This window comes from Drosophila virilis, chromosome 3 (genome assembly GCF_030788295.1).
Source record: "Drosophila virilis strain 15010-1051.87 chromosome 3, Dvir_AGI_RSII-ME, whole genome shotgun sequence".
In the NCBI taxonomy this organism is placed as follows: domain Eukaryota; kingdom Metazoa; phylum Arthropoda; class Insecta; order Diptera; family Drosophilidae; genus Drosophila; species Drosophila virilis.
Genome location: NC_091545.1, coordinates 25,554,270 through 25,567,913, shown reverse-complemented (window position 1 = coordinate 25,567,913; position 13,644 = coordinate 25,554,270). Strand labels below are relative to the sequence as shown.

At 38.4% G+C, this 13,644-nt stretch overlaps 1 protein-coding gene across 2 annotated transcripts; it reads left to right on the top strand.

Moving 5' to 3' along the window:
• Positions 1–4,436: 4,436 nt before the first annotated feature.
• Positions 4,437–13,311, top strand: chrb (charybde). 2 transcript variants are annotated; one of them, XM_002048518.4, is made up of 4 exons: positions 4,437–5,697; positions 9,838–10,444; positions 10,538–10,648; positions 10,727–13,311. In XM_002048518.4, exons 1-4 carry the CDS (start codon positions 5,622–5,624, stop codon positions 10,818–10,820), a joined length of 888 nt encoding a protein of 295 aa, XP_002048554.2. In that variant the 5' UTR covers positions 4,437–5,621; the 3' UTR covers positions 10,821–13,311. The 2 variants fall into 2 exon arrangements, with proteins under 2 accessions (XP_002048554.2, XP_015030409.1); XM_015174923.3 differs by lacking the exon at positions 4,437–5,697 and adding an exon at positions 7,697–7,842.
• Positions 13,312–13,644: the final 333 nt, after the last annotated feature.

Below are 13,644 nucleotides of genomic sequence, written 5' to 3'. Positions count from 1 at the left end.
TTTTCATTTGCATAACATAAAGTCTAAACGAAAGCAAAAGATTTCTTCGCACAAAATCCTTTTGACGAGCAACTGAATTTCGCCTTACACATCTTCAGGGCGTATCTTCAAATAATGCCATGGTTTTTTAATGGAACAACAACATTTCAAGCTGTAGAGGTCTACACATTGAGCCAAAAAGCTGAAGATTACCGCAAAGTTGCCTTTGCTAAACTGGGATCAAAGTAGACCTAGTAAATCCCATATATGCGATGAACGGGATCTCCAAAGTGGAAATCGCTCTAAAAACTTTCACTTCCAGCTAAGATGCAGAAAATTGATGATTTAAACAAACAAAAACTGACTCGAATGTTGATTTATTTGAAAATATTCCAAGCAATAGATGTGTTTACAGCGCGTATTACCCGGCCTTGCGCGGATTTTGCGAGTTGTCTTACGAAAGATCTGAAACCGAAAACGAACATAATTGAACCTGAATTGTAGGTCCTATCGAACCGCACACACGCGCCCAGCAGCATCATCATCAGCAGCATCATCATCATCAACAACTTCTTTGGCTTCGCATTTCCACAAAAGGCAAAACTCTTACTACATCATAAACTAGAAACATGTGGGCAAATGGGGCTGGGTTTTAGTGGTCATGTGGGTGGAGTGGAAATTATGTTGATAACCTCGCATGATCCTGACATTAGAGCTGCTCACCCTACCCCTCGCATCCTCTCCTCCTGCTGCTGCTGCTGCTGCTGCGGTTGCCGGGGCCCTGGAGATGGAAATGTGCACGTACTGCCTTAAGTATATTTAAGCATATGGAGAGAATCAAGTGAAAATCAATAAAAACCAAACACGTCTACACAAATCACATGAAAATCGATGTGAAGCCAGTTGAAGGGGATGTCGGAGAAGTCGGCAGCGGAAAGGGGGGAGGGGGGGGGGGGGGCAACATCTATTCGAATGTAACCGAAACTTAAAGGATTGCTCACAATGTTGTTGTTGTTGTTGTTGTTGTTGTTATTTTATTGGTAAAACGTGCAACGCATTATAAAGTAACCAACAAGCGAGCCAAAAAACAACTCTTGCCGAATATTAAATACCCTGCTATTTTTTTGTGGTCAATCGATAATCAAGAAAATACCTAACTTATCGCTACAATAATTTGAGCTCTATATAAGATGGACTTCTAGTAACAATTTGATATACTAATGATATTTTTTTTCAAATTTTCTAATTTATTTCGACTCTTGATTTTTCCTAGAATTTAACAGCACACAAATTATTTATATAGCCAAAGATCCAAAGATTTTACAGAATCAAAAAACAGAAAACATTCAAATTTTATGTTTTTTTTACCGCAACGGTAAATTCGCTTGCCGTTCTCTTTTGGGCGATCCCGTTAGACTTAGGATTTAAAATTTGCATCAATACGATAGTTTATACGATAGTTTCGATTGTTGGAGTGCAACAATTGGCTGGTTCTGTTATACGATATATGTTATACGATAAATCATCGCAAAAAACACGAGCTACTCGGAATGAATGCCAACATCTTAAGGAAAAACGTACACGCTACATACTTTACATTCGCAAGAAATGTGTCAGAAATGTTGATAGTGGAATTAGGCTCATAAACGAGACTCTAACTCAACTTTCATCTAGATATCAAATGCAATATTTCTAGATTTTGCTATCGAATAGATTTGCACGAATATGCGACTAAAAAAGCCAGCTCACAGACTGGATGACAAAGTCCCTATGCCCCCACTTAGGGTATACATAAGAGAGAACAGAGAAGAAAAGAGAAAAAAAAAAACACATCCGCGTTGGGGCTTTTCACAGAAGCGCATTAAGTGGTCTATTCGCTGGGCTCGTTGAATCGTATCCTTCCCTAGCTTCTGCTGATTATGGCCATGAGTTAGCCAGCGACTAGCTGCACACACACACACACACAGACACACACACACATACATGTGTACATACATGTACGTGTAGGCACCTTCGGTGCGTTTGCTTGCCTGGAATTTTGATTTGGGGCAGGAAAGGATTGGCCCCAAAGCTTAAGTGCCTTGGCATGAACAACAATCGAAGCTTTTAGCGGAATTTACTTCTTTGATGTTTCGCCATTTTGGAAGTGCTCAGTGCTCAGTGCTCAGTTCTCAAGAACTGAGAACTTTTGCATTTGAAATGCTTCGAGTTAGCAATGTGAAAGAAACAAAACCTATCGATAAGTGATGCGACACTTCGATATGCTACGATTTAGCTATGTGAAGAAAATAAAAACGATCGATATCTGATAAGAAATATCGATATGCGTCGAATTGGATATGCGAAAGAAACTATCGATATCTGATGCGACATATCGTTATGCTACGATTTAGCAATGTAAGAGAAACAAAAACTATCGACAGCTGATGCGACATATCGATATGCTACGATTTAGCTATGTGAAGAAAATAAAAACGATCGATCGCTAATAGGAAATATCGATATGCTACGATTTAGCTATGTGAAAGCAACAATAACTATCGATATCTGATGCGAAATATCGATATGCTACAATTTAGCTATGTGAAAGAAACCAAAACTATCGATAGCTGATGTGACATATCAATATGCTACGATTTAGATATGCGAAAAAAATCTATCGATAGCTGATGCGACATATCAATATGCTTCGATTTAGCTGTGCGAAAGAAAACTATCGATAGCTGATAAACACATATCGATAGCTGAGGCAGAATTTGGCTTTCATATTAATATCGATCGAGATGCATAGTGTGTTCGTCTGATTAGAATTTTGCAAAAACTTTTCGATATCAGCTTGAATATAATATTTGTTGCCTAATTAATTTTTGTAGTTTCCAATGATAATACAAATTAAAATAAATTGACAAATAACGCTGCGATAGAGGAACAAATATACTCCAGTTGGAACTCCCTTAGAATATGCTGCGCTGTATTAGAAACGAACTGTCCAACTGGACGTGGCGTGTTCCAATTGGAACTATTGGAACTATTCCAGTCTCTTACTGGAATGCCTTGTTTCCAGCTTTGATTTTAGTTTAAGGAAAATCTTGTTTGTAAATTTAAAAAAAAAAACTTTTAATATTATTGTGAACAATTTTGAACAAAAATAATCTCAAAATTTATGGAATATGCTGACAAACCATTAAAAGTGGATTTTAATCTTTGCCTCTGCTCCTGTTTTTTTTTAATGCTGCTGTCAGGAATTTCCATAGTTTTTTTTTTGTTACGCTAGAAGAAGAAGACAAAAGAAAAACTGGAAAAATAGAGAAAATGCTGCGCGGCTCAGTAACTCTGAAGCTGTCGCTGTTTTTTTTTTTTCTAACAATTCATCTTAATACAAAAATAAAAAATGGCGCCAATGGACAGTTATTCCCCCCCCCCCCTCATCTGCTGCCCGCTGCCTTGGCTATTTGTCACAGCTTCGTTGGCTGCGGCTGCGGCTGCAGCGTTCTATGTGCCACAAAAGTTCTGCCACAAAAACTTGCCGTTCTTTATTTTGTGTTGTGCGTGTGTGTGTGTGTGTGTGTGTGTGTGTGTGCGGGGTGTGAGTGGATTTACACATGTCAGTTAATGCTGAAAAAATGTTTACACAACACAATTGCCACGTCGTGGCGTAGGCGGGTGGGGCAGGGGGGGGGGGGCGTATGGGTGTGGCGCCCAGCATGTGGCCACACAGATGGCAAAGTTTTAAAGGCCAGCCCATCCGCGTCCACGCCCCCTTACTGTTGCAGCAAACGTCGATGCGGATAAAAGTCGGCCGCATATAATTAATCAAATACATGAACAATACGGATTTAACCTAAATAGGAGTGTCCTGTCACAGGACAACAATAACAATAACAAGTTGATATTAACGGTATACAATATCTTGTTAAACATGTTGAACATTAACTGCCACAACAACAACAACAACAACAAAATGGAGTAAAAACTCAATTGACTCAATTGGATTGCCATACGCACATCTAGATACTCATAAATACTCAAATGGGCAACGCTCTTAGCGCATAAAATGCGCTCAATGCCAAGCGCTGCTCTTGAGTTGCGTACGCATATGGCGAACTCTTAAGCTTAAGAGCGTTCGATTTTAAGAGCACTTTGAGTGTAGTTGATTGCTCTTTGAGTGCAAAAACGAGCAGCACAACAACAGCTGATGCTGCCGCTTGCCAACATATGTTTGCCGCACAAAAGGGGCACAGCTGTCGCAAAGCACTCAATCGCTCGCTCTCGCTCTCGCTTTCGCTCTCACGCTTGCGCTTGCGCATTTTACAGTAAATGACAATTCACGGCCAAGGGGAAAAGTCACTCACTCGTTAGCAGCAGCAGCAGCAGCAGCAGCAGCGGCAGCAGCGCAGCAGCAGCGCTGCCGTGCCGGAAAATTGCTATAAAAGCAGACACGCTTACCGCCGGCCGGATAGTAGCTTTGGAAAACTGCTCCGCCACAGAAGTTGCCGCCCAAGCTCTCCTCTCTGCCGTCAGCCGTGTGTCGTTCAGCTGCCACACAACGTTTTGTAGCTGTTGTTGTAGTTGTTGTTGCAAGCTTCGTTCAGCTGGCAGCACAGCTCTCACACACACACACACACACGCACGCACGCACACAGCTGCAAGCACAGCTGTGAGCAGTTGACTTGACTTGAGTTGAGTTGCGTTGCGTTGAGTTGAGTTGGGAGCAGCAAGCAGAGCGACTCAATTGCTGCCAGCAGAGGGCGCCCGTCCGCAGAGAGCCCTCGACGGTTGTCGCAGTCGAATCCAACGTTCAGTCAAGCAGCGGCCGCCGCACGCAACACAACAGCTCCACTCGACACGCACGGAGACGGAACGACGCAAGCAGCAGCAGCAGCAGCAGTAGCCAACACATGCATAGACACACAAATGCATATGTGTGTGTGTGTGTGTGTGTGTGTTTATAGAACTCCTTTTTGGGCAACAAACAAAATAATATTAACAAAAACAACTCAACTTTCAAGTGCTGTGCGTTAATTACAAAGAGAACGAACGAAAGAAAGAAAGAGAGAGAGAGGGAGAGCGAGTGCGAGTGCGAGGCGGCAGTTTTCGGCTTTTTTAGAATGTATTAAAATTTAAATGTTTAACTAGAATAACAAATTTAGTTGTTGATACTTTTTGCAATTATTTGTTAAACGAGCAAGAGCGAGAAAGCGAGAGAGAGAGAGAGAAAGAGAGAGCAGAAGTAGAAGACAAGAGACCATAGCTTCAGTCAGAAAATTGTGTGCCGTAAAACAACGTGAATCGCAAATAATAAAATAATAAATTGCTAAATAAAATAATATATATATATATATATATATATATATATACAAAACACACACAAATACATACACACAAAAATCAAATCAAATTCTTGTGATTAAAGTGCATTTCTAATACATACATATATATACATAGATATACATATATATACACATACACTCACTCACACACACACACTCACACACGCATATGTATATGTATTTAACTATACGCATCGAACAAATAACAACAACAACAACAACCGCTAAGAAATCGCAGTCGAAAGCTTGAATGCTGCCCAAACAAAATCCAATTGGAGCCAACGGCAACGAGTGAGAAATTCTTATCAGACTATGAAGATGGAAGTGCTCTCGGTACAATGTCACATTCAGGAACAATTCGGCGGCATTGGTGCAACAAAAGTAAAAGGTGAGTAGTTGTGTCCTTTTCCTCAAACTCAAAATGTTTTGCCAAAAAGTGAAAAAGTTGAAGTTTGCGTTCAAATTGTTCAGCATAAAAAAACAAAGAGTCGAAACTCTGCTCAAAGAAGTTCAGGCAAGCCAATGTTAGGCAATGTTGCGAAATGCATACGAAATTTATATACATTTTTGAACAGTAAAAAATAATTCAAACCAAGATATTCTTGAATTTATCCAGCATGAAATTCATTTCAAGATTTTTCCGCTCTGTTTTTATAAAAAGTGAACCCTGAGCGGAAATTCAATGTTTCAATTTTTACAATTTTATTTCGTTTTTTATGTAGAAAAGTTTCAAAACTTTTGCAAGTTCTCTTTTGTGTTCTTTTCTATATACAATTCTATATATTGCCAATAAATTAAACAATTAAATAAATATTTAGCTAAAAGTGTAAAAATATTTAAGAAAAAGTATAAAATGTTGTCATAAACCTAAATCTCTTAACTTGAGCAAATGCAAAAAAGTTTGCCGATTATCACGGAATTTCGTAGATAAAACATTTTTTGTTACCCATTGAAATAGTCATTCATTAAAAAATGTGCTTATTTTTTATTGAGAAACATTAAAAACAAAATTTTTACTATTCTTTTTTCAAGTTTATGCCCCTTTTTTTTTTTAGATTCAATTCAATTTGAAAACATTTTATTTGATGTTTTCAACTAATTTCTTAGACATTTAATTTTAAAGTTCAAAAGTAATTTTTTTTCGGTTTTCTTTTTATTTTTATTTTTTTGAGGTCGTTCTGTACATTTTCAAGAACTAAAATTATTCCTATCTCGGTTGGGCTTATCTCAGGGTTTTCGAGATCCGGAACCTGTTGGAACCGGTTCATAATTACGGGGCATGCCAGAATATGTGCATAGTCATGCCTGAATGCATGGGTATATGCATATAACGGGACTTGTGTGTATTTTCTTTTTATTTGGGGTTGAAATTATACGAAAATTTGTTACATGCATTTTTGTGCATAGTCCAAGGGGAGAGGGGGGCAAGCATATCCTGTTCCCGAGTCTGACGTGCGGATTATGCAACATCCTGTTAATCCCTGTCACTTAAAACTTGGCTAAGGCAAACTCCGACTCCAACTCCGACTCCGACTTCGACTCCTGCAAATTAGACACGAACACGAACCCAGCTGGGCAACTGGGGACATGTAAACCAGCCGAAAATTCACAAATGCACCCAGCTGGAGAGAGAGAGGGAGAGAGAGAGAGGGGGGAGAGGCTTTATGTTGACGGCGACATGCAACGACATGTCGTCACACACACACACACATGCCCATACAAATACAAATGCAAAAACATGCACATGCACACCTTACCGAATGGCAGACCTGAAAGCTGCACGGCAACAGCTCAGGCTGTCTCCTTCGCACTCGTTCTTTCGCAGTAATGTGTGTGTGTGTGTGTGTGTATTTGCAGTCAATTTAATTTCATGACTGACTGGGCGCATGCAATTTTCTTTTCGAAGGACACACACACACACACACATACACATACATACGAATGTAATTAGTCATGCATATTCATATGCTATTCAATCTGGGGAATCTAGAAACTGAATAATGTTGTTAAATAAATGACTTAATTTCCTGCAAATAAACATTATGTCCATGTCACACCCCCCCCCCCCTCGCCTGGTTTAGTTCAGCTTGGGTTCAGATGTTTCGATAAAAAAAAAACCCATTCAACGAGCTTAAAATACTGTTCTCGCCGACTATGTCCTGATCATAACATGGCTATGTTATTTACATTTGATCGAATGTTATCGATAATTTTAATCCTAAATATTGCACAGTCACACTTTCAAGCTGTAGAAAATGCTAAGGCCTTTCTTCAACACTCACAAAATTCGATTCAACTTTTTTTTTGGTATTTTAAAGTTAATTCGAGAGATTTCCTGCATCCAGCATATGGTCACACTGATCTGTAGTACAGATTCTGTCAGTGTTTGATAAAAGCGCGTACCGTACGTATGTACTAATACTAGTACATACTGCCTGTATGTGTGTTAAACTTTAATTTGAGTGTTTCACAATTGTGTTTTGATTGAACTTTCAATGAGGATTCATCGCGTGGTTAAAGTATTCATTCCAAGGTATCAATCCCAATCAAATGCCTATCCATTTATCTAAAACTCCAACTCAAGGCCACACACGATGCGAGAGAACACGCACACGCTCACGCACACGCACACGCATGATGCAATTCAAGCACAAGCATAAGCCTCCCTTATCTAGTGCAGTTGGCAAGATAAATTGAATGCTTGCCTCTGTCTGAGCGCAGGCTTTACAATAACAACAATAAGTGCAAAGAAGCTTTAACATTCGCCGCAGGTAGCTGCAGACATGTGAATGTGTGTGTGTGTGTGTGTGCGCGCGTGTGTTTTAAAGAGCGAGTGGCAATAAGAGATATACAACAATTGTATGCACACACACACACATACATACATGCATATGTGTATGCGTATATAAAAATACAGCCTGGTGCTGTTGCTAGGCTGTTTTTGTTACTGTGTTTCTTGCTGTTGTTATTGCCGATTTTGAATGCATAAAACAGACGGCCGCAAATGTCGCGTGATGTGTGCCCGCAGTCATGAAGACGACACGATGAAGTGGGGGAGACGTTGTGTGGGTCTCATCGAAATCAATGTGCATGCTTGTTGTATGTGTGTGTGCGTGCGTATGTAATTAAATGTGTATGCGGTCGTTTGTCTGTTTCCTTTTCGCTTTCGCTTTTGATTTTACATTGTAAAGTTTATACAAACCCTCTTCATGCAGCACGCGTTTGTGTGTGTGTGTGTGTGTGCATACATTCATTTGTGACAAACGCAGCGAAAGGCATAAACACAGAAAGAGAACCGCAAACATGTGCCGTTAATTTCTTAATTACGCGGCTGCTCATAAAGAGAGCAAACGAGATAGCAATATCCCATTCAGTCAAGTGCAATGGAATGGGCACTGCGGCATACATATACATACATATGTATGTATGTATGCATGCCGTATGTGTGGGCAGAGGGAAGGCTAGGCTGAAAGAGTTGCAGCGCTAATTACATGACATCGTTGAGCCAAGCCAAGTGGTTAATTTGTGCATATTACAAAGCATGGGACAACAGTAAGATATTTAACTGTTTTTATTTACATGCTACGGGCATCTGAAACAAAACGCACTCCAACAAGCGCACATACAGTGGTAGAAAACTGAAAGTTGAGAGCTGAAAATGCAACCGCAGAAGCAAATGCTCGGTATTAAGAGGAAAAGAAAACATTTGTTCATATCACATTTGTTATTGGCCAAATAATGTACACACTTTTATGTTAGACACAAATGTTTAATGTTCAAATCCGCAGTTTTGCCCACTGTACGGCTGCTGTGCTCAGCTTAGCTTTTGTATTTGTATGCTTGAGTATTAAAATAACAGCAAAAATAAAAATAAAACTGTGCAGAGAAGACACATAAAGCATGGTAGGCGAAGTGTGTGGAGCGGGAGGGGGGCAGCAATTGCATGGCAAGGCAAAGGCAAAGCCCAAAAGAAACTGCTGACTAACGAACGAGCGAACAAAACGGATGGAGACGGACGCGCAATCGTCAGCTGGAAACGATGAGGCCTCTGGCTCATAATGTGAAGGTGGCAAGGGGGGGAAGCGCAACGAGCTTCACACACACACACACACAAACATATTACCTAATGATGGCTGTGCTTAAGCGAACGGCTGATTTTCCAGCTGTTGTTGCCAGGTGATTTCAGTCGACCCCTTCCCGCCCGCGCCCTGGAAGCGTTGAGTGTGTTGACGAGCCTGCGCACAGTGCCTGAGTGCAATTGCGAGCTTGCGCAAGCTCTTCGCATGTGTGTGTGTGTGTGTGTGTGTGAGAGAGAGAGAGTGTACGAATGAGAATGGAAATTATTGCAAGGCTTTTGCCGGTGGCAACGCAGACATCAGCTGTTTTTTTTTTTGTTTTTTTTTTTTTTTTTCGTGTCTGCTTTATTTTTTGTGGTTTCGTTTCATCTTTGTCGTCGTTTGCATTTCGCCGGTCGATGTTTTTGTGACTAAACTTGTGCGCTTTTCTTCCATATCCTTGTGTATTGCAGACTGGACGAGTCCGCTAACGGCACCAGCAACTGCAACGGCAGCGGCAGCCGCAGAGGTGAACGTGGCTGACGTGGACATTGTCGACGTGGACGTGGACGTGGAAGCTGATGTTGTGGATGGCCATCCGGCGTCAGTGCTGCATATGCGTCAGCATCAGGCGCTCAACACGCGGCCGCGCCTCTCCTCAACAGCCTCGGCCACAGCGCCGCCGACGGCCGCCAAGCCGCCCGCATCCCCCATGGCGGCCAGCTTTGATATGCTCAACGGCGGCAGCGCTGTCGCCGCATATATGTCGAACGTTTTGCAGGCAGGTCCGCCGCCCACGCTGCCTGCGTCGCCGCTGCAGTCGACGTCGGCGGCACGCTTCGGCGCCATTGACAATCTGGACGATGTGAATCCGGCGGCCGTGCAGGAGCTTTCGCAGCAGCTGCAGGCCAAGCTGCGCGACGCCAAGAGCCAGCATCTCGACTGCACCGAGGTCACGCTGCCCAACAATCTGATGTCGCGCATTGCCGCCGAAATAATACGCATGTCGGAGCGGGAGCCGTGCGGCGAGCGGGCCTGCACCATATTCATAGAGTTCGAGAGCGAGCCGAACAACGTCAGGTAAGAGAGAGAGAGGATCAGCAGTGGCAGCTTACGCTCTCGCTCTCTTTAAGAGAAAACTTTATTGTTGTTGTTGTTGTTGTTCGTCTGCAGGCGCATTGCTTCGTTCAAGGTGGATCCGGAGACGGTCTCCATATTCGAGCTTTATCTGACGCTGAAGCAGGACAAGAGCGGCTGGACCTCCCTTCTGCCGCAGTTTCTCAAGTAAGCGCACGGAAAAGCTTTCACAGCAACTGTTAACTTACTCCCTCTCTCTGTCTCTCTCTTCGCTCTCTCTTGCAGAAATTTAACACGCAGCAATACGATTATGATCAGTCCCGATTTTACTTTGACCAAGAACAAGCTCTACTCGCCGAGCAGAGGCAGCATCATATGAGGCTAATGGGAGGGCGTGGTACACTTGGCCGTGGGCGTGGGCGTGCAAAAGGGGCGTGGCGATGCACTCGACTCATTACACAATCCCTCCGAATAAGTAAATGGTGAACAAGAACATGAAGAAGAAGAACAGCAGCAGAGCCTAGCAAGAAAAACCTCACGTCTGCGTCTCCATCGAAACCCATCCAAAAAAAAACAACAAAAAAACAAACAAAATATTTAAATAATATTATTAACAAAAACAACCCATAAAGAGGCAAACTTTGGACCACAATTCAACACAACCCCAAACAACTCAACAAAAAAGAACAAGAACCAGAGGAGAAGGAGGAGTAGGAGCAGGAGCAGGATTAAAAACAAACCCAACCACAATTATGTATTTTGAGAACGAAAAAACAAAAACAAAAAAATCCTAAAACAAATCAACTGCAGTTGCAGGCAACTCAAAACTCTTATTGGACTGACTTTTTGGCTTATAAGAAAAAAGAAAAAAAAAAGAGGAACTTTTTGAAAAAAAAAAAAAACCAAAATCAAACGAAAACAATACACAAAATATTGCAAATATTGTTAAAAAACAAAAAAACAAAAACAAAATAACGGTTGTCGATTTACCGTTTTTAAACACAAAAGCAAAAAGGCAAAAACAAAACCTACCCAAATTGTAAGAGAAAAGAGAGTATTAATCGTATAAGCTATGTATGAGAGTATGTGTGTATCAGCTGAGCGAGAGAGCGAGAGAGAGCAAATACAAATTTCTATATAGTAGTTGATCACATATATATATATATATATATATGGAATATGTATGTATGTTTTTCTTCACGATCTTATTAGGCTATAAAAACTCTATATGAAATATATATATACATGCATATATATATATATATTTAAGAGAAGTTGAGCAGACGAAGAAGAAGAGGCAGAGCAGAAGAAGAAGCGGAAGCAGCTGCAAACAAAATAAAATAATAAAAAAACAAAGTTGATGTGATATTATATAATAATTATAAATATTGAAACACAAATACACACACACACACTCACACACATACTTAAAAGAAAAGAAAAGAATAATTTGAGATTTAAATTTGATTTGTTTTGAATTAAAAACAACTTTAAACCCAACTAAGTTCAACTAAACTTTACACAAAATTAAATTAAATTAAATTCTTTATTTTTTTCCTTCTTCTTTTCTTTTCATTCTTTATTTAAACATTTTTCTTGTGCAGAGTTCCAAACTCTAGCTCTAAATACAATATATATATATATAAATTCACATGTATATGAAATATTTATAATATTTGATGTGTTTCTAGCTTAAGATTTTAATATTAAAAAAAAAAACAACAACAACAAACAAAAAGCAGAGAATTCAATGTGTGTAGCTGTGTATTTAACTGTAGTTTAGTTTATTAAACAATTACAAAAATGACAGAAAAACTAAAAATTGGCTAAAAAAAAAAAAAAAAAATATATATATATATATATGCTTAATAATATATATATATATATATATATATATATATCTCTGTGTGTGTGTGTGTGTGTGTGTACAGTGGGGCAGCTAAATGTATTTGTGCGTAAAATTTAAAAAAAAACAAAAATCAACAAAAAATTTGAAAAGAACTAAAAATTAAATTGCGCAAAAAAAATGAAAATATGAAGCAAATGTTTGGAAAATCTATAAAGTCATCTGTGTTAATAAATTTTAAAATAATTTATAAAGTAGCGTAAAAGAAAAAAAAAACAAATTAAAAAAAAAATTAATAATTAACAAATTCTAAAAAAACAAATTAAACAACTTTTGTAGCTGCAAAAAAAAAAAACAAAATAAAAAAAACTTTTCAAAGTATTTGACAAATTTAAGCTAAATTACATTTAAATAATTTACAGACACACACACACACGTGCAAAAACAGAATTTATTTATACTTCAAAATAAACCCCCCTCCCCCCACACAATAAAAAGATCTCGTTTAAAATTTTGTAAATTTTTCTTGCAGAAATGTTAAATAATTTTGAAAACTATTAAAAATAATAAACAATTTTTTTTTGTAAATTAACATTTTTTAAAAATTAAAAAAACCTGGAAAAAATTTAAATAATTTTTAAACTGTATTCAAAATAATTTGATTTAAATTTTTACACAATTTTTTTATTTGGTTTTTTAACAAACAAAGAAAATATCGTGTTTAAAAATAATTATATTTTTTTTTAAGAATATTTCAACTTTCTGCAAGAATATTTTAAGCAAAAAAAAAAAACAAATTTGCATTTTCTTAAAAAAAAAAACTCAAACAAATGTAAATAGAGCAGCAAAAAGTTAAAAAAAATAATGTATTAAAAAAAGGTAAAAAGTTATAAACAATGTGAACATAAAAACTATGCAAGCAAGTGAAAAAAATAGAACCATGAATGTGATCTATTTAATAAAAAAAAAAAAAACAGAAACAAAAACAAAAAACAAAAACAAATAGAAAAAAAAAAAAAAATAAGCAGTTGACAATTTTGGGTTTCTTATTTTTTTTCCTTTTTTTGGTTAAATAAAATGTAAAACTTTTAATTTGTAGAACTTAAAATATAATTTGCAAATTAAAGAATTTGTTTTATTTGTGCTTGAAGAAAGAAAAAGATGAAAAAACGTAGAACGCAACGCTTTAAATAGTTAAGCAATTCGTTGTTTGTTTATAACAAAAGGCGCTTCTCATTTGAATAAAAAAATTTTGATTTCTCGTTCTCCAAATTGGATGCGTGTGAAATGTATTAAAAAACATGAATCTCAGACACGTCCAGTGCTCCTCAAAGTATTTGTAAACAATAATGATATA